We start from the raw sequence: 27,264 nt of genomic DNA, 5'->3' as shown, positions 1-27,264 counted from the left end.
TGCTGTCGGCCCAATCCATCACCATCACCATCACCATCACCATCACCAAATTCTATGGCAGTAATAAAAGGAAAAACAATATAACGAAACAAAGATGAGAGACTCTGAAATCGCAATTGACATGAAAAACCCTAATTTCCCGATTGGGGGAACAGAATCGGATCCCGATTCCGGTAAACGGAAAAGAGGAGAGATTGATGATATACCGAAAATCGATATCGGTGGCGAGATTGCGAAAATCGATTCCTCCATGGGCGAAGAGAAGGAAACGAGGGAGGTAAAGGCATTCGAAGATAGATATGATATAATCTATCCCTACCAAAGAAGGTTGATGTTCGAAGACGAAGATTTCAATATGAGAGATTATGTGTCAAGTGATGATGATGAGATGCTTGAGGGCATGGAAAGAGTTCCTTACGACCGTAAGGTTGTTCTCGAATACATCTCTCAAGTCCGCGATAGCTTTGTAAGTTCTAGATTCAATCCAATTCATGTTTAATTTGGATTTTTTTATGTAATTGATATTATCTAGGGTTTTGATGTAATTAAACTAGATTCAATCGAATTCATGTTTAATTTGGATTTTTGAAGTAATTGATATTATCTAGGGTTTTGATGTGGATGCGCGTATCCCTTATTGGATGAGGCAAGGCATCTTTTATTTCATCCCAATTCGGTTGTCTCGTCCCGGCCCAGGCGATCTTGATTATGTGAATGATGCAGCCAACATTGCCATTCGCGAAATCAATCTTGACTTGGTATAGTATGCTATTATTCTCTTGATATATTGTCAAATTTGTTAGTTAGTTTATGATGAGTAGGGAAATGTGTTTTAATTTGCAGAAAAACGAAACTAGTTTTGAGCTTGTGGAAGTTGCTAAGGCTGTCATCACGTACGCTCCATTCGATCTGCTGTTTTTGACTCTTGCTGTGAAAAAAGTTGAAGAAGCAAAAACAGAAACTATTCGAGCAATTGTGTATCATCCCGTATGTCAACCTTGGGAACTCCATCAGTGGATGCTTGTCAAACCGGATGCAACCCAGGCTTGATTGTTTTGTCTATGCTACTACTATCTATCTTGGTATCCATCCCTGTGTTTACTTATACTAGAACATGTTGTCAAATTGATATGATGTACTAGAACTTGTTTTAGGTTGCTTGGCTACTACTGTAATATGTTTTTATCACTGATACCGGATTAGATATCTTGAACAACATGTAATGCCCTCGTCTTGACAGAGTTGAGCAAACAAAGTTGAGCAAACACAGAGCTTTCTGATAAGAAACCATAACCAGGGTGGATAGCCTAACTATCACAAACAAGACATCCCACTCAAAATGTGAGTTTTTATGACTTTTTATTAATACGATAAATTGTTACTTAAAAAATCCAAATTAAACATGAATTGGATTGAATCTAGTTTAATGGAGTAACTTACAAAGCTAGTGCGGACTTGAGAGATGTATTCGAGGACGGCCTTGCGGTCGTAAGGAACTCTTTCCATGGCCTCGAGCATCTCATCATCATCACCACTTGAAAAATAATCTCTCATATTGAAATCTTCGTCTTCGAACATCAACCTTCTTTGGTAGGGATAAATTATATCATATCTATCTTCGAATTCCGTTACCTCTCTCGTTTTCTTCTCCTCGGCCATGGCGGAATCGATTTTCGCAATCTCGTCGCCATTCCCTCCCATCGGGAAATTAGGGTTTTCCAGAATCTCTCTTATTTTTATTTTGTTTTACCTTTTATTCTCGCTTAAATTAAAGCCATGCGAAATACATAGCCATTCATAGTTAGAATAATTCTAATCCTTAAATCCTATTTGACATTTTATTTTTTGATTTTATGCAATCGAATTTTCGGACAATTTGAATTGAGAGATTAAGGAAATACCGAAACAAAAATAAGAGACCCTTAAATTGCAACGGATGGAAATCCCTAAAATCGATTCCGCCATGGAGAGGAAAATAAAACGAGGGAGGTAACGGAATTCGAAGATAGATATTATTAATTATATGATAATAAATCAGAGCAACCGAACGAACACTATAATAATATGATTCATGTTTAATTTGGAGTTCTATGGGTTGATTTTGGTGATTGCGACCGGATTTTTACACTGGATTTTTTAACTCCAGTTTTTAATCTACCATTAAAAAGTTGCGTCCACCAAATTCTTCTACTATTTCTTTTTTCATTTTTGGGACATTCGCGATTATCTTTTTTCCATTTTTAATAAATGGACTTCACACTTCACTAAATCGCCATTACTATCACGTTCGGTTGAAAAGGTAAATGGTATTAACTCAAACAGGAGAGAAGTACTATATACGCATCCATTCACTACCACATACTAGAACAATGCAACATTTTATGACTTGTAAGAGGGAATTCATATATTCTTGAATTGGTAGAAGAGGCAGCATAATTCAGATAACAAGTTGAATTATATTCTACAAGAGTTGTTCAAACATAATGTTACGAGCCTATTTAGTTTAGATATATTAGGGATTTGCATATCTTCTTTCTTATATTTGTTTCTTGTTCGTTAAGTTAGGGTAGTAGTTCTAGTGTTATAAATAGGATAGATTGTTATCTTTTTATGCATTCAACAAATTAATGAAGATATAATTTGCCCACATTACTTGTGCAATACTCCTTATCAAACCTTGAAGACTGCCGACGGAGGAAGTTCTCCGCGCCAGCCACGTATTGAGCCGCCGACCCCAACGATCGGGGCGCCGGATTGGTGTGTTGCGAGTGAAATCGCAGGTTTTCCTTCGTTAAGAGAATCGTGCTCTTAACAACTGGTGCTTTCATCCAGAGCTCACCCTCCATCTTCGTTCATCCATATTCCCCAAATAAATCACCAATATAAAAAAAAATTCAGTCACAGCTCCTGCCCGATCAGCTCCCGCCGTCGACCTTCACCGCCGCCTTTCAAAGTCATCATGTTACGCAACTACACCGAAGTGGGGCGTTATGAACAACTATTCGATCAATTGGATGCCGCTATCTCCAGGTTGGAAACACGTTGTGACAAAATCGAACGGCGTAGGACAAACTTGCTTGCGTCTAAAGCAATGTATGCACAACAGGCGTGCTACGATTCCCGCAGAGAGATTCGCACTCGTCCACTGCCAGATCCACCGCCACAGCCAGGTTGGCGTTATACCTAGTCGGCGTATCGGCAGCCACAGCACCAAAAGTGGGACAGGTACCTGTCACAACCTCCATACTAGCCGGATAGACACCGGCCACACCACCTCCACCAGAGCCATTATCAACTGCCCAAGTACTATCAACCCTTCGACGGACCGCCTCCCGCGTACAGTGAGTTCCCTCGTCGTCAAATTCGGCAGTCGCAGCACGTGCCTGGTCGCCAGCCATCCTGCTGGGACCCGCCGGCCGCTCGGGTGCCGATAAATAGCCTCTCCTCTGCAGAGAGCACGTCCATATATAACCCTAATTTTGATCGTGACACTGATGGATACGATGAGGACTCTGATGTGGGCTATTCGAGACAGCCCTACCACCAGCCACATTCAGTGCCTCATCTCCCTCAGGCTGCTGCCTGCCTCGAACAGCCCGCTGCTCAGCAGCAGCATCCGCTCCAACTTTCGCCCTCGTGTCGGCATCCATCGAGTGGAACCCTTAACGAGGAGACCTGCTTTATGGATGACAAAATTGACTACCTAAGTGACAACGAGAAGAGGGTAGGACATGGGAGTATAACCGCAACAGAGACGCTACCTGCCCCGCCTCACGCTGCTGAGTCCCAATGCTTCTCGCATCTCCATCTCCACCAGAATCCATGTATCAGCTCGCCACTTGCCGTTTCCGCTATCCTGCTCCCGCAAGCTACAATCTCGCCGCCGTGCAGCACCGATGTGATCCCCGATGTGATTAATATTGCCGTGCAGCATAGAGGGAAGTCTTCCACACCAAAAGGAGAGATCAAGTCAGTTGTGTCCAATAAAGGGATTATTGGGAGAACTGCTTCAGGGAATCAGGCGATGATCACGGGATTTGGTTGTCTTAAAGACACAAATATGGAGGAGGAAATGCTTAATACTACGGACGAAGGCATTGGACATGAGATAGTAGGTTATTGGGGTGCAAAACAACAATCTCGTGCGTTTGATCCAGGAGGGGCTGCCTCGCCAAAGCCTATCTTCGCGAAGATCGTCAGTGTGTCGTGGTTCCCACCTTGAGGACAAGGTGGATTTTAACCGTGGGGGAGTTGTTACGAGCCTATTTAGTTTAGATATATTAGGGATTTGCATATCTTCTTTCTTATATTTGTTTCTTGTTCGTTAAGTTAGGGTAGTAGTTCTAGTGTTATAAATAGGATAGATTGTTATCTTTTTATGCATTCAACAAATTAATGAAGATATAATTTGCCCACATTACTTGTGCAATACTCCTTATCAAACCTTGAAGACTGCCGACGGAGGAAGTTCTCCGCGCCAGCCACGTATTGAGCCGCCGACCCCAACGATCGGGGCGCCGGATTGGTGTGTTGCGAGTGAAATCGCAGGTTTTCCTTCGTTAAGAGAATCGTGCTCTTAACACATAACATATCTAATACTACTATTATAGTGCATAAATGGATAAACGCAGAGATGGAAGAATCAAGGTTTAACCTTCCACTGATGGAGTTCGAAAGTGTTAGGTTTGGGTCGATAGACAATTGCTTGGATAGTCACAGTAGCAGCTTCTTCTTCTTCTTCGGCTTTTTTTACAACAAGAGTCAAAAACAATAGAGAGCGTGGGACTTACACGACGACAGCCTTAGCAACTTCCACAAGCTCGTAACTTTTGCTTTTTTGCAAAAATGTTTCAATCATAAACAAATTTGATCATCAACTAACATACATGTATATATATATCATACCATGTCAACATTGATTTCATCAATTGCAAACTTTGCTGCCATATACATATGATCATGATTGGAGGGGAAAGACAATTCAAGGGGGATGAAGCTCAGATAATTCAACAGCCAAGAAGGAACGCGCACATCCACATTAAAACCCTACATCATATCATTATCAATCAATCATAATATTTGGATTGGATTGGATTGGATTGGATCGGATGTACTTACAAAGCTATTGCGGACTTGACTGATGTATTTGAGAACGGTTTCACGGTCGTAAGGTTCTTTTTCAATCTCCTTTATCACATCATCGTTTTTAATCTCCTTCACCATACCATCGTTTTCAATCTCCACCCCCTCCTCCCCCATGTAAGGTTCAGCTTCGTCGCTTGAGTAATCTTCATCTTTCCATCGTAATCCTCATCTTCGAAGTGCATCTTTCCTTTCGTAGCACCAAAATAAACCATATCTATCTTCGAATTTCACTACCTCTCTCGTTTTCTTTTCCTCTACCATTGCGGAACCACCACCGGAATCAATTTTCTCTGTTTCTTAATCTCTCCTCTTTTCCGTTTACCACACACAACGGAATCGGTATCGGATTCCCCCAAAGCTGTTTCTCCAATCTGGAAATTAGGGTTTTCCATGAGTTGCATGAGATGAAAATAGAAAATATTCCATTTATAAAATAGTGACATTATGGCACAAGTTTCATGCTATCTATGTGGAGATGTCAAATAATTTGGTTAACACAATAATTTTTCTTCAAACCACACCACATTCAAAATAATAATAATATCTAAACATAATTTTAGCTTGCGATAAAAAAAATATAATAGTATAATAAAAGTATACTTATAAAAATTAAAAACTGAAATATTTACATTTTTCTTTATTTAATACCATCTCAGTTCTCACACGACTCTACATTTTTTATTAGCCTCACAAGAAAAAGGAACAAGAAATTCCATCCAAAGAAAGAATGATTATTTTTAAACTTTACGAACAACACACGATTTTCATCTTTACGCTTTTTGTTCACCCAAAGACAGCCACCACCAACCGCGCTTTTCAGCTTCTGCTTTTGGCCATATCTAAAACACGACTTTTAATTTAGTAGCACTAATTAATTTTTAATCAAATCATATTCTTATAAATTCTTTCACTATCAATCACTGTTAGAAGACTTGTTTGGATTTTTCAAAGATGTCTTTTTTTCTCACCAAACTTATAAATTCCCTTATCAACCTAATTTTATTTTCTTGGATACTAAATTCCAAAATTGAAAACGATAATTTTGTATCTTTATTTAATGTGGAGTTTGGTATTCATAGAGAAGATAAAGTTTAAAATGTAAAATTTAAAATATTTAAAAAGTTCTCACCACAAATAAATTTTAGGACAATTTATTATTGGTAAAAGAATTATTTGTGTTACATCACACAACAAAATTATAAGCCACAATCATTTCACACACTATTAATGTGGGCCCAACTTCAGGGCATCTGTTTCGTGGACAACCCTTAAACGACACCGTCCAAGCTAACCCGAACCCCACATTTCTAAAGAGTCTGAAACGACGGCGTGTCAATAAGGGCAAAGCATCCATTGCGAAATTACTAATATAACCCCAAACCTACTTTTCCAAAGCTGGCAAATGACGTAATCTTTTCCTTTTTAAATTTACACTCCCTTTTTCTATCCCTATTTTAATTAACACTCACTTTTTCTAATTATATTTTTCTTTAATCAATAGCAAAAGTACATTAGATTTTCTCATTAGGATCAGATTTGCAGTCTAAAAAAAGTAGAAATTATAAATACTAATTGAATAGAACGTGTAGTCTCTATTAGTCTATTACAAAGTTAGATTTTTCAAAAAAAAAATCAAGATATTATTTAAATATTTTGAAATTTTAACTATAATTAACAGGATCGAAATGTGAGATTAAATCAGCAATGCATAATTATAATCAGATTAGGGGGATATATTTAAATTCAAAAGCCCTTCATTATTGACAAAAGAATATATCATTATTTATTTATATTTTTGAAAATGGTTTTAATAAAGAATCTTGCATTTTGTTTTTGACACAAACCACGAGTAAAACTAAAAGCATAATCATACTAATTTGCAAACACGAGGTACCACAATCCCAAGGATAACTATAAGAAAAAGAAAACAAAGTTAAAATTTCAACAAAAGGAATTAAGTGGAATTGCGGATTCGTTTAATTTCGTGCTAATCTGTCGTGTCAACTAATCTTATATTATTGATACTTCTATATACAATAATAACTAAATATACAACAAATAATAATAATTCACTCATATTTGGCTAATTCTACTAGACTCGGGTTGATTTAGCTGACTATTTAAGCTATAGTCTTATAGTACTTTGTTAATATTTTTTACGACCAATAAATATTGAATCACATCTTATTCAATCCTAAGTTATTTAGGTGAAATTATGAATTTTGGATTGAAATCCATAACCACTACTTATTTATTTATAAATACTGTGATAGTACTAATAAAAACAAATATAATTGATTGTATTAAGCATAATAATAATATTTAAAATATACTCCTATCCCATATTATTATAAGAATAAAAAACAATATTTTCACAGAGCAGCATATACATACAGAATAAATTATACGTATATCCGCAGATAACAGAAGCAAACAGAATTCATTTCGAGCGTGATGGAGCTGTAGAGAGAGAGACAAAGTGAAAGACCTGAAAACAAAAGTAAATGGGGAGAGTGAGATGTGAGAGAAGCTTAAAGCAATGTTTTCTTTTATGACCAGCATATTTTGTTTTCATTTTCTGTTTCCTTTTGCCTTAAGCAGTAAGTTTTTCCTTATTTCCTTCTTTGTTTTTCGATGTTAAAAATTCTATGAGTTCTGATTTGTTTAATTGTGTTTGGTATAAATTTAAACTGTTTTTTTTCTCTGGACGTTGATGGAGCCTTTATTTTTGATTGACTTAGTTTCGTGAATTTTGAATTTTTCAGTGGTTTAGAGAGATTTTTATTTTGTGATCGCGGCGGAGTCGCTTCGATGATCCGATTTTTGCTTGATCAAAATCAGATCCTGTTTTAGCGAAACGTGTTTTTTTCGGTTGAATTTACCAAAATGTGGTTGTTGATTGAAATGATTCTGGTAGAATTGTTATTTTCACTAATTTTGTTCGTATTTGTCTAATTCATGTTGTGAAATTTGACCAGGTCAAGATGCTTGTTGATGAATTTCTCAGTTGAAGGAGGCAGCTGTTTTTTCTGGAATTATTGGAGAGTTAAACTTCTGTAAGCCCCAATTTGATACCTCAGTTCTAGTTCTCTGGTTTAGTTGTTAACAACTTCTTCAACTCATACTCTGATGATCTGATGATTCCTTTGTGTTCCTCTATGTGCAGCGGCTCAAGGGAAACTACACTCAATTCTGACTATTTACTCTTGAATTGAGTGCTCGTAGAATTTTTGTTGAGGTTTTTTTTTCCTTCCATACCGAATCTGTTTTATCTGAGCCTTGGATTGCTATTCGGTGGAAAATCTGCAACTAGGCAGCATCACATTGAAGGATGGCCAAATTGTCGCATTCGGATTCCAGACGAATGTATTCATGGTGGTGGGATAGCCATATCAGCCCCAAAAATTCAAAATGGCTCCAGGAGAATCTCACAGGTATAGATTTTCTGCTGATTGAAATTATTGTATGAAGGCATATGTGCTGAGAGTATGCAGCTCTTCATCGTTGATAAGTCAATAATTACTCCGAATCATGATCAGGTGTCAGATGTGTGTGCTACGTTAAACATTGAAAATGATCCTTCTTTAGTCCTGTCTTTTGATCAATCTACTGATAATTTGATCTGATCTTGTTCGATGCACTTAAAAACTGAAATTATCTTCAGCAGACAATTTGTGAACTCATAGCAGTAAAATGCATCATTGTGGAAGGATGCAATACATGTGCATCTACTGAAATCCCCCTTGTGTGCTTTTGTAGATATGGATGTCAAAGTTAAATCAATGATAAAGCTTCTTGAAGCGGAAGAGGACTCCTTTGCGAGGAGAGCAGAGATGTACTACAAGAAAAGACCGGAGCTTATGAAAATGGTTGAGGAGTTTTACAGAGCCTATCGTGCATTGGCCGAAAGATATGATCACGCGACTGGTGTGATTAGGCATGCCCATCGAACTATGACTGAAGCTCAAGTTCCTATGGTGTTTGCTGATGATTCACCTGCTAGTTCTCTTTCTGGAGCTGATCCTAGAACACCAGATTCGGTAAGTAATTATGTGGAATTGATTGGCTTACAAGGTATTGCTAGGATTCTGTTTTTGTCTAATTCTCGGTTCGTCAAACAGATTGGTGGGCTCACTGATGATTCTGATAATGGGACTAGAAAAAGGACTTCAAAACCGTTCGTTGGTTCATTCAGGCCAATTGAGCGGGTGAGGAGAGGTCTGAATTTTGACGAGGCGGATGATAAAGTTGAAGGCGTGCTTAGCAATGAGAACAACCATGTTGATGATAAAAGTTCATTAAACTTGGAACGGCAAAGTGATTCTAAGGAGATTATAGCATTGAAGGAAGCCATTGCCAAACTGGAAGCTGAAAAAGAAGCTAGCATTGTTCAGCATCAGCAAACTTTAGATAAACTGTCACAACTTGAGACTGAAATCTCCAGAACCAGGGAGGATTTCAGTATGCTTAAAGATCATGCAAATAAGGCTGATACTGAAGTTGCTGTGCTAAACAGAGCTCTGGCGGCATTAGAAGCTGAAAAGGAATCTAAGTTTCAAGACTACCAAAACTGCTTGGACAAGATATCTGAGCTACAGACTACTGTATCTACGACACAAGATGATGCCCAGAAACTTAGTGAAAGAGCTAAGAGTGCTGAAGTTGGAGCACAATCGTTGAAAAGTGATCTGGATATATTAGCTGTCGAGAAGGATGCCGCTCTCAATCAGTACATGGAATCGCTGGAGATAATATCAAAGATGGAGAATAAATTACTACTTGCTGAAGAAAATTCTTCAGGGTTTAAAGTGAGAGCTGAAAAAGCAGAAAGTGAAGTGGAAAGTCTAAGACAAGCGATCTCCAAATTGACCGAGGAAAAGGAAAGTACAGCTCTGCAGTACCAGCAGTGCTTGGAGACAATTTCAAGTCTGGAGCAGAAACTCACATTGGCCAACGAGGAGGCGAAGCGCCTCAATGGGGAGATAGAAAATGGAGTCTCCAAGTTAAAAGGTGCTGAGGAACAATGTCTGATCTTGGAAAGATCGAACCAGTCTCTTCACTCTGAGTTGGAATCTTTGATGTTGAAGATGGGAACTCAATCTCAAGAGCTTACTGAGAAGCAGAAGGAACTGGGAAGACTTTGGGCTGCCGTACAAGAAGAACGATTGCGCTTTGTAGATGCTGAAACTGCATTCCAGACTTTACAGCATTTGCATGCACAAACTCAGGAGGAGCTCCGAGCTATGGCTTCTGAGCTGCAGAATCGTGCTCAACTCTTGATGGTTGCCGAGACCCAAAATCACAGTTTGCAAGATGAAGTTGTAAAGGTTAAGCAGGAGAACAAGCATCTTAATGAGCTGAACTCATCTTCTGCATTATCAATACAGGATATGCGGAATGAGATTTCTAGCTTAACGGAATCAACAGAAAAACTTGAGGAGGAAGTTGAGCTAAGGGTAGACCAGAGAAACGCGCTGCAGCAAGAGATCTATTGCTTGAAAGAGGAACTAAATGATCTGAACATGAAGCACCGTTCAATTTTGGACCAGGTACATGAAGCAGGCTTGAATCCAGAATCCTTGGGATCGTCAGTGAAGGAATTGCAGGATGAGAATTCCAATCTGAAAGAAACTTGCCAGAGGGAAAGTACTGATAAAGCAGCTCTCCTGCTGAAATTGGAAATTATGGAACAGCTTCTAGAGAAAAACTCGCTCTTGGAGACCTCCCTTTCTGGTTTGAATGCTGAACTAAATGCTGTTAGAGGGAAGATAGAAGAGCTTGAACAATCTTGCCAATCTCTTATGCAAGACAGATCTAGTCTTCTCGATGAGAAGGAGACTCTCACGACACAATTGCAGGAAACAAGCAAGAATCTAGAGACACTCACAGAGAACAACACAGTTCTAGAACTCTCCCTGTCTGATGCACACCATCAGCTTGAAGCTTTAAAGGCTAAATCAAAAATCTTGGAAGATTCATGCCAGTTGCTTGTAAATGAGAAAGCTGATTTGATGAGTGAAAATGACAGTTTAACTTCTCAGCTGGAACAGACTCAGAGAAGACTGGTAGATCTGGAGAAACTTCATGGAGAACTTGAAGGAAGATGTGAGAATCTAGAAAATGAGAAAGAATTAACTCTTCGGAAAGTTGAAGAGTTGCAAGTGTCATTGGAGGCAGAGAAGCAAGAACATTCAAACAGTATCGAGATGAACAAAGCTCGACTGACTGGGTTCCAATCTGACATGCATGTTCTGCAAGAAGAACACAGAAGAAGAAAGACAGAACTCGATCATGTGCTTGATAGTGCCATAGCTAGTGAAATTGAGATATTTGTGTTACGCACGACTGCCCAGGTGATGAAAGAAAACTATTGCTCCTTGGTCACAAAGAATCGCAGACTTATTGAGCAGTCTAGTTTATCGGAAAAGGAGATCTCACGGCTAGAGCATGACAATCTCCGGCAGCAGTCTGAAATCAGATTGATGTCAGATCATGTTAGTACTCTAAGATCAGGGACTCGTCAGTTATTGAAGGTTCTCAGCATTGCTGAGGATTGTGTCTCTGCGGATAATGTGGAACTAGACCAGGTTTACATCAGCCAGCTATCAAGTACACTCCGACATTTGAAGAAATCACTATGTGACGCTGATGAAGAAAATCTGGAGTGGTCTGTTGCATTCTCAGTTCTTGTCACATGGATTAAGGAACTGGGATTACATTCAAAGAATGTCGAGGTGGAAAAAGGCAAACTAGAGCATGAGTTCAAGCTGAAGACCGAGCAGGTGTTACAGTTGCAGAGTGACTCTTCTACACTCCTTGAGATGAATGAAGATTTAAAGTCAAAACTGAAGGAGGAAGACCGCCGTAAGGAAGCTCTGATGATCCAGATTGAGAATTTGAACTCAAAGCTAACAGACATGCAATTTACTTGCCAGGACTTACAAAGTGAAAAACTACAGAGTTCTGAGGAGAAAAGATCTTTAATGGATAGTATCATGCACTCTGCGGAAAAACATAATCTTCTAGAAGAGGAAAATTATGTCTTATGTGATAAAATGTTAGCTCTTGAGAACCTATCCTTCATTTTCCAAAGCTTCGCTGAAGAGAAACTTAGGGTGCTAAGAGATCTTGGTGATGATCACAATAAACTTAACGTGGTGAACACTGCCCTTATTGGAAAGTTGAGCGTGGCTGAGGGCAGGCTTGAAGAGTCAAAACTCGAGAATTTTCATCTCAAGGAGAGGCTGCAGAAGACAGATAATGAGCTCAAGGCTGTAGCAACAGACAAAGATCAGTTGAGTGTTGAGATTGAAAATGAAAAGAAAATTTTGCATCAGATGGCACAAGAACTCCAGGAAGCAGGAGAGAAGATAATTCTAGCAGAGAAAAAGAAACTAGAGTTGAGTAAAAGTGTTGAAGATCTTAGAATGGAATACAATGAGATCAAAATGGCCCGAGAGCAGCAAGAGAGTCAGATTCTCAAACTCTCCACAGACAGTGAAAATTTGAGCAAGAAGAATAATTTCTTAATGGATAGTATCATGCAGTACGAGGAAAAACACAATGTCCTGGAAGAGGAAAATTATGTCTTATGTGATAAAGTGCTCGCTCTTGAGAGCCTATCCTTGATTTTCCAATGCTTCGCCGATGAGAAACTTAGGGTGCTAAGAGATCTTGGTGATGATCACAGCAAACTTAATGTGATGAACACTGCTCTTATTGGAAATTTGAGCGTGGCTGAGGACAAGCTTGAAGAATTAAAACTCAAGAATCTTCATCTCACTGAGAGGCTGCAGAAGACAGATAACGAGCTCAAGGCTGTAGCAACAGACAAAGATCTCTCAAGTGTTGAGATTGAAATCGGAAAGGAAGTTTTGCATCAGATGGCACAAGAACTTCAGGAGGCTGGAGAGAAGATAATTCTAGCAGAGAAAAAGAAAATAGAGTTAAGTAAAAGTGTTGAAGATCTCAGGATGGAAAACAATGAGGTCAAAATAGCTCGAGATGAGCAAGAGAATCAGATTCTCAAACTCTCCACAGATAGTGACAATTTGAGAAAGGAGAATAATTTCTTAATGGATAGTATCATGCACTACAAGGAAAAACATAATGTCCTGGAAGAGGAAAATTATGTCTTATGTGGTAAAGTGTTAGCTCTTGAGAACCTGTCCTTGATTTTCCAAAGCTTCGCTGATGAGAAACTTAGGGTGCTAAGAGATCTTGGTGATGATCACAATAAACTTAATGTGATGAACACTGCTCTTATTGGAAAGTTGAGCGCGGCTGATGGCAGGCTTGAAGAATCAAAACTGGAGAATCTTCAACTCAAGGAGAGGCTGCAGAAGACAGATAATGAGCTCAAGGCTGTTGTAACAGACAAAGATCAGTTGAGTGTTGAGATTGAAATCGGAAAGGAAATTTTACATCAGATGGCACAAGAACTTCAGGAAGCAGGAGAGAGGATTATTCTAGCAGAGAAAAAGACACTAGAGTTAAGTAACAGTTCTGAAGATCTCAGAATGGAATACAATGAGGTCAAAATAGCTCGAGATGAGCAAGAGAATCTGATTCTCAAACTCTCCACAGACAGTGACAATTTGAGCAAGGAGAATAACTTCTTGCGTGAAGCAACTCAGAAACTGGAATCTAGTCTGCAGGTATTGCAAGATAATCATGATAAGAGTAAACTCCAAGAAGAAAATCTGCATTTAGAGCTGGACAAGAAAATCAACGAGATCCATGAGTTGGAGGCTCGAGCTGTTTCTCTTTTTAGTCAATTGCAACATTCCATGATCAGTCAGGTTCTCTATGAGCAGAAGTTTTATGAGCTCTATGATGCATGCCTTGGATACATTGATCAAAATGAAGTCCTCAAAAATCAACTGGATGCATTTCGGCCAGAGATTGTATCATTGAAGGAATGTATTTCATCCTTGGAGGACCAAACTGATATACACATAAAGTTTCAAAATCCTGAAGACGAGGATTTGCAGGTAATTCTAAACACTGGAAATATTTTGCAACTGATTGTTATGATTTTCAGAAACTAGTCAAATCTGATAGTGCTGTCTTTCACTTCAACTAGACAATGTTTTGAAATGCTGGTGCAGCCTTAAGATTTTTATGTACCATTTTTCGTAGATTTCTTGTACTCCACTAAATTAGCTTGTTTTCTGCTTTTCTTTCCCGGAGAAGGTTTTTTTTGCCTGCTATTAGAGTCCATCGGGTATAGTCTACCCGTATGTTACTTGCTTCTGCCAGATATATATAGACTGCCTGGAATGATAATAAGAGAGCCCTCCTAGAAATTATTACTCTAGTCGTGGCTTTTTCTGAGAACTGCAAAATCAATATATGCGCTGTGTAAATGCCTATGATTAAGCAAGTCATATTGAGTCTCAGAATTATGGAATCGAAGCTTTGCATGTGACTAAGAATCACAAGTGATAGGACATCTTGATCATTAACTTATGCGATAATTTCAATTTGAGCATTTAACTCTTATGGTTATATCATAGAATTTCTAAGAGCAGGACAAAGCATTTATTTATATTCCACCTAATAAATCTAGTACATGACTCGTCTCTGGAGGTCCATAGAGTAGTAATGGGTTTATCTTTATTCTATTTTGTATGCATTTCTATTTTTTACCCTTTTTTGGCTAATTCTTTATCCTGCTATATGATCCATTTCAGGATGGTCAGGGCACAGGCATAACACCTGAAAGCATTCGAAGTGAAGACAAGAAAGTATTGGCGCCGGTTTCTGATTTGCGTGATCTCCGGGTTAGGCTTGAAGCTGTTGTGAAGGCAGCAGTCGAGATAAAGGATCTAATGGTACAGGAGAACATTGTTCTGCACTCCAAGCTTGATCAATCATCGAGGCAAATCGAGTTGCTGCAATCTGAAAGTGGGAAGCACCGTAGAAACAGGAGGCCTACTTCCGAAATCACTGTGGAAGACACTGCACTTTTGACAAAAGATATCGTTCTTGATCAGGTCTCTGATGGTTCATACCGTTACAGCAAGAAAGAAGCCGCTGATGTGGACAGCCAAATCGTCGAGTTATGGGAAACTGCAGAACCAGATGCCACCGTGGGTCTCACCATTGGCAAGTCAAACAGAGCCATTCCTCCTTCCACCACCTCGACCTCTGATATCCGTCGTTCTAAATCGACAAGGAAACAGAAAAGCAGTTTTGCAGCCTCGTCTGATGCACTCGATGAGGACTTGAGCGTGGACAAATTAGAGATCTCCAAAAGATCCACCAATTCCTTTCAAGAAGGGAACAAGAGGAAGGTCTTGGAGAGGCTCGATTCGGACGTCCAGAAACTGGCGAATCTCCAGATCACGGTCCATGACTTGAAGAGGAAACTAGAGGTCACTGAGAAGGGCAAGCGGGGCAAGGCTGTTATCGAATGTGAGACGTTGAAGAGACAGCTGGATGAAGCTGACAGGTCAGTGATGCAGCTGTTTGATCTGAACGGCAGGTTGATGAAGAGCATCGATGACAGGTCGTTCTCAGATTCAAAGTCCTCGTTCGACTTTGAAGGCGAGGATGGCGCCCGGAGGAGGAGAGTGTCAGAGCAAGCACGACGAATGTCTGAGAAAATCGGGAGGATACAGTTGGAAGTACAGAAGCTGCAGTTCATTCTGCTGAAACTAGACGAGAAGGACGGTGTGTCGAAGATGTCAGACCGGAGAATCTTGTTGAGGGATTACCTCTATGGAGGGGGCGGAGGGGGCCAGAGGCGTAAGAAAGGGCATTTTTGTGGTTGTGTTAAGCCTTCAACACTTGAAGATTGAGAGATTGTTGATTGCATAATAATTGGAAATTTTCATAAAACTATACCAAATTATTCCTTTTTATTTGCCTTAATTGCTTCTTCTATTAGATATTTTGTGTCTATATATATAGGGTTGTATTCATTTCAGAACCATTATTATATCAAAACTAAGACCACGTCTCAGCCATTGGATTGAGATTTTGGACGGACGAGATTCGCGACACGAATACCCTTCTCAAAAGAGCTTAAACCAAGTCTAGTCATACAATCAAGAACATAATATCTCATACACTACAATTCTTGTAGCCAATCAAATCAAGAACACAAAACATTTCCATTTCTACACAACAAGTGCTTAACCAACCTCTCCCTAACATCTCTCCCCACATCATCAATTTGCTTACAAACATGCCCTCTATAGTCGGAGTCGTGATGCGCGGACAGGGCAACGCTGGGATCCAAGTTATCCCCGCAGTCGATAATGATATTATGAAGTAAACAACATACCAAGATGATGCTCGGTAGCTTCCTCTTGTCAGGCCGCCACATCACCTTGTTGAGGATTCTCCAGCCGCCCTTCAGCTGCGCAAACGCTTTCACAGCAGCCAATCTTGCAGTCTCAAGAACCGGATTGAACTCTGACGATGAGGTTGGTTCGCCTCCTTCAAATGGAGTCACAAGCCACGGGAGAAGAGGGTAACTAGCACCACCGACAATGTACTCTCTAATCTCTTCTCCCGCAGATAGTTTTCTCACGTTGCCATTCAGGCGCGCGCCACTTTCACAGAGTTTGTAGAAGCCAGAGCATTTGAGCAGTCGGGAAATAGGCATGCCGCCGGGCCATCCAGTCACGATGTCGAGAAACCGCATCTCAAAGTCGACAACGCCCTGCACGAACATGCTGTAATTGTTCTCCTGATCGCACCAATCGTCCGAGGTTTGAACAGCAGGAAGGGTCATAACTATGTGAGTGGAATCTATCGCTCCGCAGCAATTAGGCAACCCACACAACGCTTCGAAGCCAGATTTGATTCGCCCGATTTGGCTCGAGTCAGGCCACTTGAGGTGGTGCCTCGCACGCTCCTCCGTGGCCTCAATAAATCTCCAAGTAACTTGGGAAACCGTCGATTGCCCCACCCCAAAGGAAGCTCCTACCGAAACCTGAGACTCGCCAGAAGCCAATCTCCGTAACGCAATAGCAACCTGCTTCTCGACACTGAGGAGTCTTCCCTCGATGTTGATGAGCCCCGAAGGAGGCCTGGAAATGAGATCTTCCCTTACGAGCGAACAAATGTACTCAAACGTTCTCTTCGAAACACGAAAGAAATGCTTGAATCCTTCATCCTCATCAAGTGGAACATCTGAAAATGCACAACAAGAGTCCTCATCCAAACCTAACACATTTACAAGACAAACTAAGGCCCAAATTTCCACTCAATTTCTCACATTTTGCATCATTAGCTGCATTACTATAAAACAACACTCAAACCCCATTGCAAGCATATGAAATTCTACCAACACCAAGTGAAATAAACAAGAAAAAAAAGCAGTTCTTGCAATTCCAAGAATTCAAGAAAAGGGCTATTTAACATAGTATAAAATTATGAATTCACTCAAAGCTTAACATCATACACCCAATATTTTTAGACATATGAGTAAACAACAAAATTCATCTCAACAATTTGCAGCATTAAACCAAGAAATTTCAAGAAAAGGGTCTAAAAATCAGAGATAGGAAAACCCCCAAAATGCAATCTTTGATATGCAGAATTGTTACCCGAAGTAGAATTCCTCTTCCAGAAAATATCCCACCATTCGGAATCAATAGCTTTACTGTCTACTAAAGCTGTCTTATTGATGATCTTGATCTTGTTTTTCTTCTTCTTTTTCTTCCCTTTCTGGATTTTCTTCGAATCTTTGTTCATTTTGTGGGGTTTTTTCGGTGGAGGCATGCTCGATTTCTCCGTGTAGAGTTAAAGTTTAACAGTTGAATTTATATGAATCGGTCGAACCTTTTTCAGTGTGCTAAAATCGTGCCTGCTTTAAAACGCGATCTAACTTTTTTAGGCCCATATAAATTCGGGCCAAATAGTTTAATGGGCTAAGTGGTAAATAGGCCCAAATAAAGAGAGTGGATCAAAACGCATCTACTTAGCATAAGTCAAACATTCCAAATATTCATATTAATGAATTACTATGTTACATAAATTGTTGTCACGCACATCTTATATGACATGAGAGCACTTCACATATAAAATTATTATACTTGGCACGAAAAATTATGTAGTGTTGTTTTATGAGTTACTCCATCTGTCTGTGAATAGGAGTCATGGTTCACTTTTACCATAAATAATAATAAGGTTCCATCTTCCACTAACTCATTCCACTTAAATTTTATTTAAAACTAATACTCCCTCTGTCCCACCACAAGTGATCAATTTTCTTTTTTAGCTTAAAACAAAACTTCAACCATCTCTTACTTTATTTTCTCTTTCTTACTTTATTCTCTCTTTATCTCTCTTACTTTTTCCTCTCTCATACTTTACTCTCTCCACTTTAATTCAATATCATTTTCTTAATTCTCGTGTCCAAAAGAAATCCATCCCTTGCAATGTGATGGAGGGAGTATATACAAGTGAGACTCATATTCCACTAACTTTTTTCCACCTACTTTTCTTAACATTTCTTAAAACCTGTGCCGCCAAGAAATTGGACTCCTAATGGAGAACGGAGGAAGTAATGAAGAGAAAGTAAAGTATGAGAGATGAAAAAGTAGAGTTGATGTTATTTTTATTCTAGGAAACGTTTCATTTTCAATAGGACAACCCAAAAGGAATCGTTTCCCTTTTAATGGGACAAAGGGTGTATGAATTAGGATAAGTCGTGTATCGGTTGTACTGGTTACCCGATTAATATATGATTAGCTATTTGTAGTGTTTTTAATTAGGTTTAAGATGGTTGGGTTGGATTAAGTAGAAATTAATCACTAGAAGTTTTCACTAGAACTTTAGTCATTTAGTATCCCACACAGGCATTTAATCTCCAATTATCTGTATTGATAATTATTGGCACCATTTCAGGTATTTGGGTACCCAATTGGTCAAAGCTTAGATACACATATCAGGTATTCAATTACCCGAAAAATGGAATTAGACTAGAGACCAAAGGGTGCCAAGGCTAATTTGGGTGCGGGTACTTGTTTCGCCACCCCTAATTTTCACAATCCAAGAATTGAAATAATTCTCACATTAAAAAGGATTCGCATTCGAAACATATGGTTTTCATAATTATACTTGGAACATATGACTGTTGACACTAATTTCGTATGTACTACTACAAAAATTCTAGAGAAAGTCCATGAGAGAAACAATGGGAAATCAACCCATTTTCTTGTTAATTAATTTAGGAAGCAATCGAGTACACACATGATACAAGTAGGGGAAGAATTTGCCTTCTCACATACAACCTCTTCATGATACATACATGGTCTCAAACATTATTGCTATATTTCTCAGAATCTTGTGGCTTGCACGTGTGAAGCATGTAATTACAAGCTCCCACAGCTTCTCCGATCGTCAAGAAAATCCATTCTTGTCCCAATGTTTCCAGAAACTTCGATTTATCGAGCTTCTTCATCACCTCCGCCACCGGATTCACCACCACCAACTATTTATTCAAATATGGATTAATTCACCTTAATTTAATTTATTCACTAATTAAATTATAGGTAGATATTAATTACCTTGAGCCCTCTCCGATCAATAATCTTCTTAATCTCATCCATCATGCTAATCCCACTTGTATCAATGTTTCCCACCGCTGAAAAGGTTACATTTTAATCAATCAATCAATCAAATAATTTTATAAAAAAATCATTTCAATCACAAAAAAATTCCCAAGGTTCCCTAAATTTGAATTTTGCCCAAATTTCACTATATACACTTACCACTCATGTCGAGCACCACATACTGCAATCCAGTCTCTCCAGAGGCTTTGATCCTCTCTTCTTCCTCGTCGATCCATCTTGTAATCCTAAAAACAACAACTTAGTGTTAAGTATAGAGTCTGAAAGCAAGTTAATCATTACACGACCACTTCTTACTTCGTTTTTTTGTCTATATGTATTCACTTTGTCATCGTAGATTGTAATCAAACTATATAAACAATTCATACATTTTTTTCGTTAATGTCCATGATTATCTATGTTTATTTTTTAACCATAAGGAAACATGCTCATTTTTCTAAATTTGGTTAGGAATTTTACCTCTCTCTCAAGTAGTTGGAATTGGCAAAGTAAATAGGAGCATCGATTTCAAGAATTAGAACTCCGGGGATACTCTGAGCTTTCTGATAATGATCAATGTTTCTATACTCCTTTGAATCAGGAAGATTCCCAAGAACTAATGTTCTTGGTCTTGCCACAAAAAGCAAAACCCTCATTATGGAAAGTCCAATCTACAATCATTATGAAATTATAATTAATCATTATTAATCAAAATAAATAATTTATTGAAATTTGAAAGGAAAAACAACAAAAGTATTGTGTGATTAATTACCGCGAGCATGAGTCCGATCGGAATGCTGCCGAAGACGACGCCGACATATGCGGCCATGCACACGAGGAAGTCAAATTTGTCCACGTGCCACAAATGCATGGCCGCCTCGTAGTCGATGAGGCCAAGCATCGCCGCCACAATGATCGCCGCCAGCACCACTAGGGGCGTGTAGTGGAACAACGGCGTCAGGAACAACAACGTCGCCATCACCGCCACCGCCATCACTATGTTCGACACTGCCGTCTTGCAACCCGCATTGAAGTTCACCGCCGACCGCGAAAACGGCCCTGTTTTTATATTCCACAAATTATAATCAATGTAGAAATTTCGGGTTTGGGTGGGCTCGAGCCCACCGTAATCATAATCAATGTAGAATTTTATCGGGTGGAAGGGTTGGGTGGGGTGGGCTCGAGCCCACCCCACCTAACCCTTCCATCCGTTACTACTACATGTGTAAATTCGGGTTTGTTAGTTTTAATGTTACATCTCGTATTTAATTAATCCAAATTAGTACTCTAATTAATTTACCTGTGGTAAGATAGCAAGAGGTGCAAGAACCAACAATGTTCATCATTCCAAAAGCAATCATTTCTTTGTTTCCATCAATGTGATAATTCTTGAACATGGCAAAGCTTCTCCCCACTGCCATCCCCTCCTATCAAACATAATCATAACTAATTTAGTACTTTCATTAAAATAGAAAGTGGTAATTAAACTCAATTTAGAATTTACAAAATCGAAATATATATACTTATTATGTCAAGTTGCTATCTTGACGCACTATGTTACTAGGCCATAAATTGGGACTATTTTAAAGCCAATACCACACTAATGAATCGGGTACTTGTACCCGACATTGTGGACACCCGCACCCGATAATCGACAAATTTATGTATGTATACTTACCGCCATCGAAATGATGCCCGTGATGAGGCCAGTCTTGATTGCTGTGGGTAGATATCTTGAATCAAAGTTGAGATCCATAAATGAAGGTGGATTTATCCCCTTCTTCAAATGTCCTATCTGCATTATTTAAAAATAAATCATGTAAAAACAATCAATTCATTAATTTTGTCCTAGACATGTCCTCGCACATTGCCAAATTTCAACTTCAACATCTTTTTGTAGTTTTGTTCTTACCTATACCTTCCTAATTAAATTAATCAACTTGTCATCACGTGACATAAAACTATAGTAATGCCCAACACTCGATGCAAGAATCATTGTTGGTATATATTTCGTTTTCGAAATACAAGAAGTTTCGCGACGACTATTATTAGACATAATTTGGCATCAACCCGGATAAATAATTCATTTGTTCATTTCATTTATATTCGTGATTACTTCTTTGTTTGTGACTCACCACTTGGACCCCGTGCTTTTCGGCATGGGTCACGTACACAAGAATGCTTCCCAATATCACTGATGTTAATGGAGCCATTGCCGATATCCAGAATAGATTTGCCCTCTTCTTGCTCTGCATTAATTAGTAAACAAAATAAATACTTAATTACTACTACTAATTTACCTTTCAAAAAGTAATGGAAAAAAGTGGGATCATGACAAGGCTAATTGACTAGTTTCTCGCAAGAAGACTGAAAATAGCAATTGTTTGACATTTCTACAAAAAAGAGGTTAAAGTTAATCTTGATCAACCTTTAATTAGTTGGGTTTGAACATGAGGGAATTTGTTAGGACTAATTAAACAAACTTTTGGTGTAGAAATAATTGAAGAGTTCTTGGTGTGTGGGCCCCCTTACGAGGTCACATGATTCTTTTTTTCTTGACTTTGTTGTCAATTTATTTTTGGTAGAACATCCTATCAGTAATTTATTTTGGGTATGATATAATCATATAGTCATACAATAGAAGAAATTAAGTAGAGAGATGAACTTACAAAGTATTTCGAAATTAGGAGATAGAATAGGAAAACAAATCCCAATAGAGCACTTTCCCATCTCCACTGCAAATTACCATAGTCATAGTGAGAAAAAAAAAATTATTATAAAACTAGGTAAAATTATTATGAAATAAAAAAACAAATCACAAATACCACGAATGACCTCGACATTCCCAATTCATGGACTCATCTAAATCATCAATATTGTAGGGCCACATAATGATAAATAAAAAAACATCATTGAATTTTCTAGAATTGAGAAGTCATTTTCTAGAGCCGTGACGTGCAAAAAGTGAATATTCATTTCAATACAAATTGATAAAAATATGGGGAGATATACCTGACAAATGGTCGGAAATTAAAGTTGAGATAAGGAGAGATATCTAATTTGATTTTCAAGAATAAATTCATTAAGCCTAATTGAATAAAATCCCTCAATTAATCTCTCAAATCGGACAAGAATATAGCAAAGATAATCCTAATTAAGTGATTATGTAGACAAGAATATATTCACTCGACCCATTAATGAGAAAAAAGATTAGTGCCATAAGTTATCACTATCCAATTTAATAGTCATTGATGCTCTTATAATAAGAATATGTTAAGTTTATCCAAAATCATGTAATCATCTATTGAAAATTAATGGCACAAAATAATCCTAACTAAGGAACATCTAATTAATTAATAATTCCTTTTGCTAAGGTTCTTCTTTATCCACCAACCCAATAGAAAAGGGAAAAAGGAAGAAAAGGCAAAGACTAATTTAACTAGACAAACATTTACCAGCAAACAATTTTTTTTCTTTTCCAATGACAAATTCCATCCACACAACACAATGAAGAAAATATGGACATACTAACTACATAATTGAGGAGAGAGAAAATAAAAAAATAGAAATATACCTCGTGAGTTTGAGTGAAAATAGAATGCAATACATCGATGACGTCAGTCTTGTGAGTAAAATGTTCAAGCCCTAAAATACTTTTCAATTGTTGCAAAATCACAACCGTTGCTGCTCCTGCCATGAATCCTACTATTGTTGCATGTGATAGAAAATCCACTATGAACCCTAGCCTGTCACAAATTAATGTTCCGAAAACGATGAAATTTGATCAAATTATAGTCCGTCCGATAGTTTTAGAAATAAATCGAAAAACTATATAGTCAAAATTTATTGACAATTATCTCATGATGGAAAATTTTAGTGAAACTATGCCGGATACAAAAATCGAAAAATCATACGTGGACTAAGTGTCCAAATTTTTTGCTACGAAATACAAATAAATCTAAATTCATCATTTTAATACAAATAAATCTAAATTCATCATTTTATTCTGTTGTACTTGTATTAATAAATCACATGGCCTGTATATTATGCTTCGAGATGTAACATGAAAATACAGACCTGAAAATTCCCATGGCCGCCTCGAAGAGGCCGGCGAAGAAAGTCGCCGTGAAGGCGAGATGGAGATAGAGCTGCGGGTCTTGCTGCGGGTCGACGACTTCCCCGAGCATGGCGGCCGTCAGGAGCGACGCGACAGCCACTGTCCCGACGGCCAAGTCCCGCGAGCTCCCCATTACCGCGTAGATCAACGGCGGAACAAAGCTTGAATCTGCGAATACAGACCAAACATAAGAACGCATCTAAAAAAATACTACTAGTATGTGGTCCGCACACGTCAGCGGTATCTTCTAAGACACGGCTGACGTGGGCCATAACAGAATCCCCAAAAAAGGACAAAAGTAGACACTCACAAAGGCCAAGAATTGGAGGCAAATTGCCAAGCTTGGCATAGCTGATCCCCTGAGGAATGGCGAGGCTGGCGATGGTGATGCCGGCGATGAGGTCGGCTTTAAAGAAGCCGAGAGTGTAATGGCGGCCCCACTCGATGATCGGGAAGACGTACTGCAGCCCGAGGAGGAGTTTCCTCCTCGGGGGCTGGTTCTTGAACTGGCGGAGGGGGTCGTCCGGGAAGAATGTCTCCTTGAGGGTGTTCTTTAGCGACGTCGAGAATGGCTGCGGAGGCGGGATCTCGACGCGGTGGCCCGCGGTGGCGCCGTTGTAGTAAGGGTCTACGTGATCGGCGGTGCCCATTTTTTTGATGGCTTTGGACAAATGTTGAGGTTTTTTTTTTGCTCTTTGATTTGGATTAGTGTTTGTGTGTTTGAGTGAGGAATGGTGATGGGTTTATATAGGCATGAAATTGAGTGCTTTGTGGGGCCCCACACACACACTAAAAATTTTATTTTTGAAATAATTGTTTGTCAAAGAGTGGTTATTTTTATCTTCAATTTTTTAAAATAGTATATATTTGAAGGGGTGTTCTTTAATTAATTGTTATTATTTTTAAAGACTGTTTATAAAATTATGGAGTTAACCTATATTTTCAAATTTTGAATGAGAAATTATGAAGTTTTAAAAATTTTGACTTTTTTCGTTTTATTTAAGTATAAAATTGAGTGCTTTGTAGGGTCCGACACACTTAAATTTGATATTTGAAAGAAAATGTGTGTTAAAGAGTGGTTATTTTTATCTTCAATTTTGTAAATAAAAATTTGAAGGGGTGTTCTTGAATTAATTATTTTTAATTTTGTTTTATGGAGTTTATCATATATGGAAGGAAAGTTCTTATCGATATCCAATCACTAATTATAAGGATATTGCTTTTACTCATTTTTACTAATTAATCCCATATTTTCAAAACGCGAAAAGGGAATGTTGACAAAATTTGACCCAATCACTTTGATAAGACGTCTTGTTTTTGGATTCTACTATCCTGTGTTTATTTATTTATTTAATTTGGATATTGTTGCTTTGTATATCGCCGTGCATTAATTATATACTTTACATAAGGATATCAACACATAAATACGTATATTTATTGTATTTACAAAAAAATATACTGACGTAGCAATGAGTTGGACTCATATAATATAGTGCTTTTATTTATTAATTAATACATACATAAGGTTACTTTTTAATTGGAAATAAAAAATTAAATCATGATAAATAATTAGTACTAGTATTATTTAAATTGAAACAAAAAGGCCAAATAAGTGTACCATGAGTGAATTAAGTTGCAACAATTCATGTACGCCATTGCTTTATGTATTGTTACACTTATATCCATGATTATCACATTTACATAATAAAAGTCAGCAATACATAAAATTATAATTGGATAAGCTTTCTAAACTAATTAAAACAACAGTAGTAATTAGGTCAACTCAAGTCCCAACAAATCTTTCTTCTATTTCTTGAGAGTGTACATCCATAAATTAATTATCCTACACATGCACATGCAATAATAAAAGTTTCAACACTTTTTATTTGCATTATCCAAAACTCACACAGTCACACATACGTAGATATTCCATGGAGTATATACACATGTCAAATTTGAATAATTATGACGAAACCAATATTTTTCAAATTTCATCCAAAAGTGGAATTTCCCACTTCATAAAATCCTGTAAATTCGACACCATTATCTAAAAATTAATACAGAGGATATTACTATAATTATTTCACCTTTAAAAATACAACTTCTTTAGTATCTTCCAAGAAGTGGAAGATATGTAGTATCTTCTACAATGGCTGCCTACCGACGTGGTCGATTCTTATTGGACCAAATCCGCACCAGCCAATAAGCGTGCAACACTTGTCAAATTTTTGTCAATATATTTAATATCGATTAATTAATACTCTCTCCGTCTCATGTTACTTGCACTGTTACTTTTTTACTGGTCGTAAACTCCTTACACTATTTATAATTTAAGTTAGAATTAATGCATTTAATTAATATATTAGATTAAGTTAAGAACTCATTTATTAAGTGATATCTCATTACACTTAAAATTATAATTTAATTATACTGAAAAATCAATCCCAAATTTACGGCCTAAAATGAAACGTGCGAGTAGCGTGGGACGGATGGAGCAGAACTTTGAGGGCAGGTACATGTATGATAAAATGGCATGCTGGTCGAATAGAAAATTAGAAATGATTAATCAAAATTTATAAATTTTGGTGGTAATGAAAATCATGCTAATTTAGGGGGTTAAAATATGTAGTACTACCTAACAGTTGGATTCGATGCAGATATTTAATTCATAGCATATACAAAAATTTAAATCAAATTTGAAGTCCACAACCATCATACATTTCTAATTGTTGCAATATTGTATCATTCAAACTTATGATTTAATAAAGAAACTGATATATACCTGCAATTCAGTAACAACATACAAGAGTTTGATTCAATTTTGAATTTGTGCCTAGCTTTTTAAAAGTGTTTGCCTATCCCTAATTTTTGCTCTATTGTTAGTGCATTTTTTCATTATAATTACAATCGATATCTAAAATGCGATTTTTATCCCCCCCGGCTGATTTACTAATTGACAAAAAGTCACTATAACTAAAAAAAAAGGTTATGGACATTTTTAAATACAATTAAAGACGTTAACTTGTGTTTCTAAATATATCACCGATGCTTCAAAAAACTTCCTTATTATTAGTGTCCCAACTAAAATTAGAGAACGCAAATGGAAGTGTACTAAAAAAATAAAAGATTAAGTTAATTTATCCTTAATTTAGGGACACTTTCTTTTTCATCCTAAATTATTGTTACTTTTTAAAACTTTCCAACACAAATGATTGCATCTCAATTTTTGTAACCCTAAAAGATAAGTTTTTTGTAGTGAGTAATGCTACAATGTGTGCTTTTTTTTTAACTGATCCTAATTATTAGGAAATTACGATGTCAAAATTATAAATGAAATTGTATATACATTACTTGATATATGTATTTATTCTTGTCCAATTCTTTGTTAGGAAGAACAAAAAATAGGCACGTAAGGTGATGTACGGAGTAGTA

At 37.7% G+C, this 27,264-nt stretch overlaps 4 protein-coding genes across 6 annotated transcripts; 2 read left to right on the top strand and 2 right to left on the bottom strand.

Annotated features, from left to right (window-relative positions):
* The first annotated feature begins 95 nt into the window (after positions 1-95).
* LOC121803667 lies at positions 96-1,192 on the top strand. The gene is made up of 3 exons (XM_042203301.1): positions 96-466; positions 609-758; positions 844-1,192. Exons 1-3 carry the CDS (start codon positions 122-124, stop codon positions 1,048-1,050), a joined length of 702 nt encoding a protein of 233 aa, XP_042059235.1. The 5' UTR covers positions 96-121; the 3' UTR covers positions 1,051-1,192.
* Positions 1,193-7,571: 6,379 nt separating this feature from the next.
* On the top strand, positions 7,572-16,023 carry LOC121755647 (protein NETWORKED 1A-like). Of its 2 annotated transcripts, none has more exons than XM_042150980.1 (6): positions 7,572-7,745; positions 8,124-8,201; positions 8,312-8,579; positions 8,905-9,185; positions 9,267-14,138; positions 14,841-16,023. In XM_042150980.1, exons 3-6 carry the CDS (start codon positions 8,477-8,479, stop codon positions 15,948-15,950), a joined length of 6,366 nt encoding a protein of 2,121 aa, XP_042006914.1. In that variant the 5' UTR covers positions 7,572-7,745; positions 8,124-8,201; positions 8,312-8,476; the 3' UTR covers positions 15,951-16,023. The 2 variants fall into 2 exon arrangements, with proteins under 2 accessions (XP_042006914.1, XP_042006921.1); XM_042150987.1 differs by lacking the exon at positions 7,572-7,745 and adding an exon at positions 7,889-8,036.
* Positions 16,024-16,163: 140 nt separating this feature from the next.
* LOC121755670 (protein ANTAGONIST OF LIKE HETEROCHROMATIN PROTEIN 1-like) lies at positions 16,164-17,916 on the bottom strand. Of its 2 annotated transcripts, none has more exons than XM_042151011.1 (2): positions 17,709-17,916; positions 16,164-17,325 (listed from the first exon to the last, which is right to left on the bottom strand). In XM_042151011.1, exons 1-2 carry the CDS (start codon positions 17,881-17,883, stop codon positions 16,247-16,249), a joined length of 1,254 nt encoding a protein of 417 aa, XP_042006945.1. In that variant the 5' UTR covers positions 17,884-17,916; the 3' UTR covers positions 16,164-16,246. The 2 variants fall into 2 exon arrangements, with proteins under 2 accessions (XP_042006945.1, XP_042006953.1); XM_042151019.1 differs by having other exon boundaries at positions 16,164-17,292.
* Positions 17,917-19,289: 1,373 nt separating this feature from the next.
* On the bottom strand, positions 19,290-24,537 carry LOC121755663 (sulfate transporter 3.1-like). Its single transcript, XM_042150999.1, has 12 exons — positions 24,143-24,537; positions 23,793-24,000; positions 23,290-23,461; positions 22,385-22,450; positions 21,851-21,964; positions 21,394-21,510; positions 21,016-21,142; positions 20,488-20,774; positions 20,196-20,386; positions 19,878-19,963; positions 19,674-19,750; positions 19,290-19,597 (listed from the first exon to the last, which is right to left on the bottom strand). The coding sequence occupies exons 1-12, from the start codon at positions 24,480-24,482 to the stop codon at positions 19,421-19,423; spliced, it is 1,962 nt and encodes a 653-aa protein (XP_042006933.1). The 5' UTR covers positions 24,483-24,537; the 3' UTR covers positions 19,290-19,420.
* Positions 24,538-27,264: the final 2,727 nt, after the last annotated feature.

This window comes from Salvia splendens, chromosome 1 (assembly GCF_004379255.2).
Source record: "Salvia splendens isolate huo1 chromosome 1, SspV2, whole genome shotgun sequence".
Taxonomy (NCBI): Eukaryota; Viridiplantae; Streptophyta; class Magnoliopsida; order Lamiales; family Lamiaceae; genus Salvia; species Salvia splendens.
This window is presented reverse-complemented; position numbering and strand designations above follow the sequence as displayed.

Excerpts from the sequence above, each read along its gene's own strand:
- LOC121803667 (XM_042203301.1), top strand. The coding sequence starts at position 122 with ATGAAAAACCCTAATTTCCCGATTGGGGGAACAGAATCGGATCCCGAT. Across the intron at positions 467-608 it reads CTCAAGTCCGCGATAGCTTT|GGTTTTGATGTGGATGCGCG; the intron begins GTAAGTTCTAGA and ends GATATTATCTAG. Across the intron at positions 759-843 it reads GCGAAATCAATCTTGACTTG|AAAAACGAAACTAGTTTTGA; the intron begins GTATAGTATGCT and ends TTTAATTTGCAG.
- LOC121755647 (XM_042150980.1), top strand. The coding sequence starts at position 8,477 with ATGGCCAAATTGTCGCATTCGGATTCCAGACGAATGTATTCATGGTGG. Across the intron at positions 8,580-8,904 it reads GCTCCAGGAGAATCTCACAG|ATATGGATGTCAAAGTTAAA; the intron begins GTATAGATTTTC and ends GTGCTTTTGTAG. Across the intron at positions 9,186-9,266 it reads ATCCTAGAACACCAGATTCG|ATTGGTGGGCTCACTGATGA; the intron begins GTAAGTAATTAT and ends TTCGTCAAACAG.
- LOC121755670 (XM_042151011.1), bottom strand. The coding sequence starts at position 17,883 with ATGCCTCCACCGAAAAAACCCCACAAAATGAACAAAGATTCGAAGAAA. Across the intron at positions 17,326-17,708 it reads GAAGAGGAATTCTACTTCGG|GTTTGGATGAGGACTCTTGT; the intron begins GTAACAATTCTG and ends TAAATGTGTTAG.
- LOC121755663 (XM_042150999.1), bottom strand. The coding sequence starts at position 24,482 with ATGGGCACCGCCGATCACGTAGACCCTTACTACAACGGCGCCACCGCG. Across the intron at positions 24,001-24,142 it reads GCCTCCAATTCTTGGCCTTT|ATTCAAGCTTTGTTCCGCCG; the intron begins GTGAGTGTCTAC and ends CTGTATTCGCAG. Across the intron at positions 19,598-19,673 it reads TTGATCGGAGAGGGCTCAAG|TTGGTGGTGGTGAATCCGGT; the intron begins GTAATTAATATC and ends TTGAATAAATAG.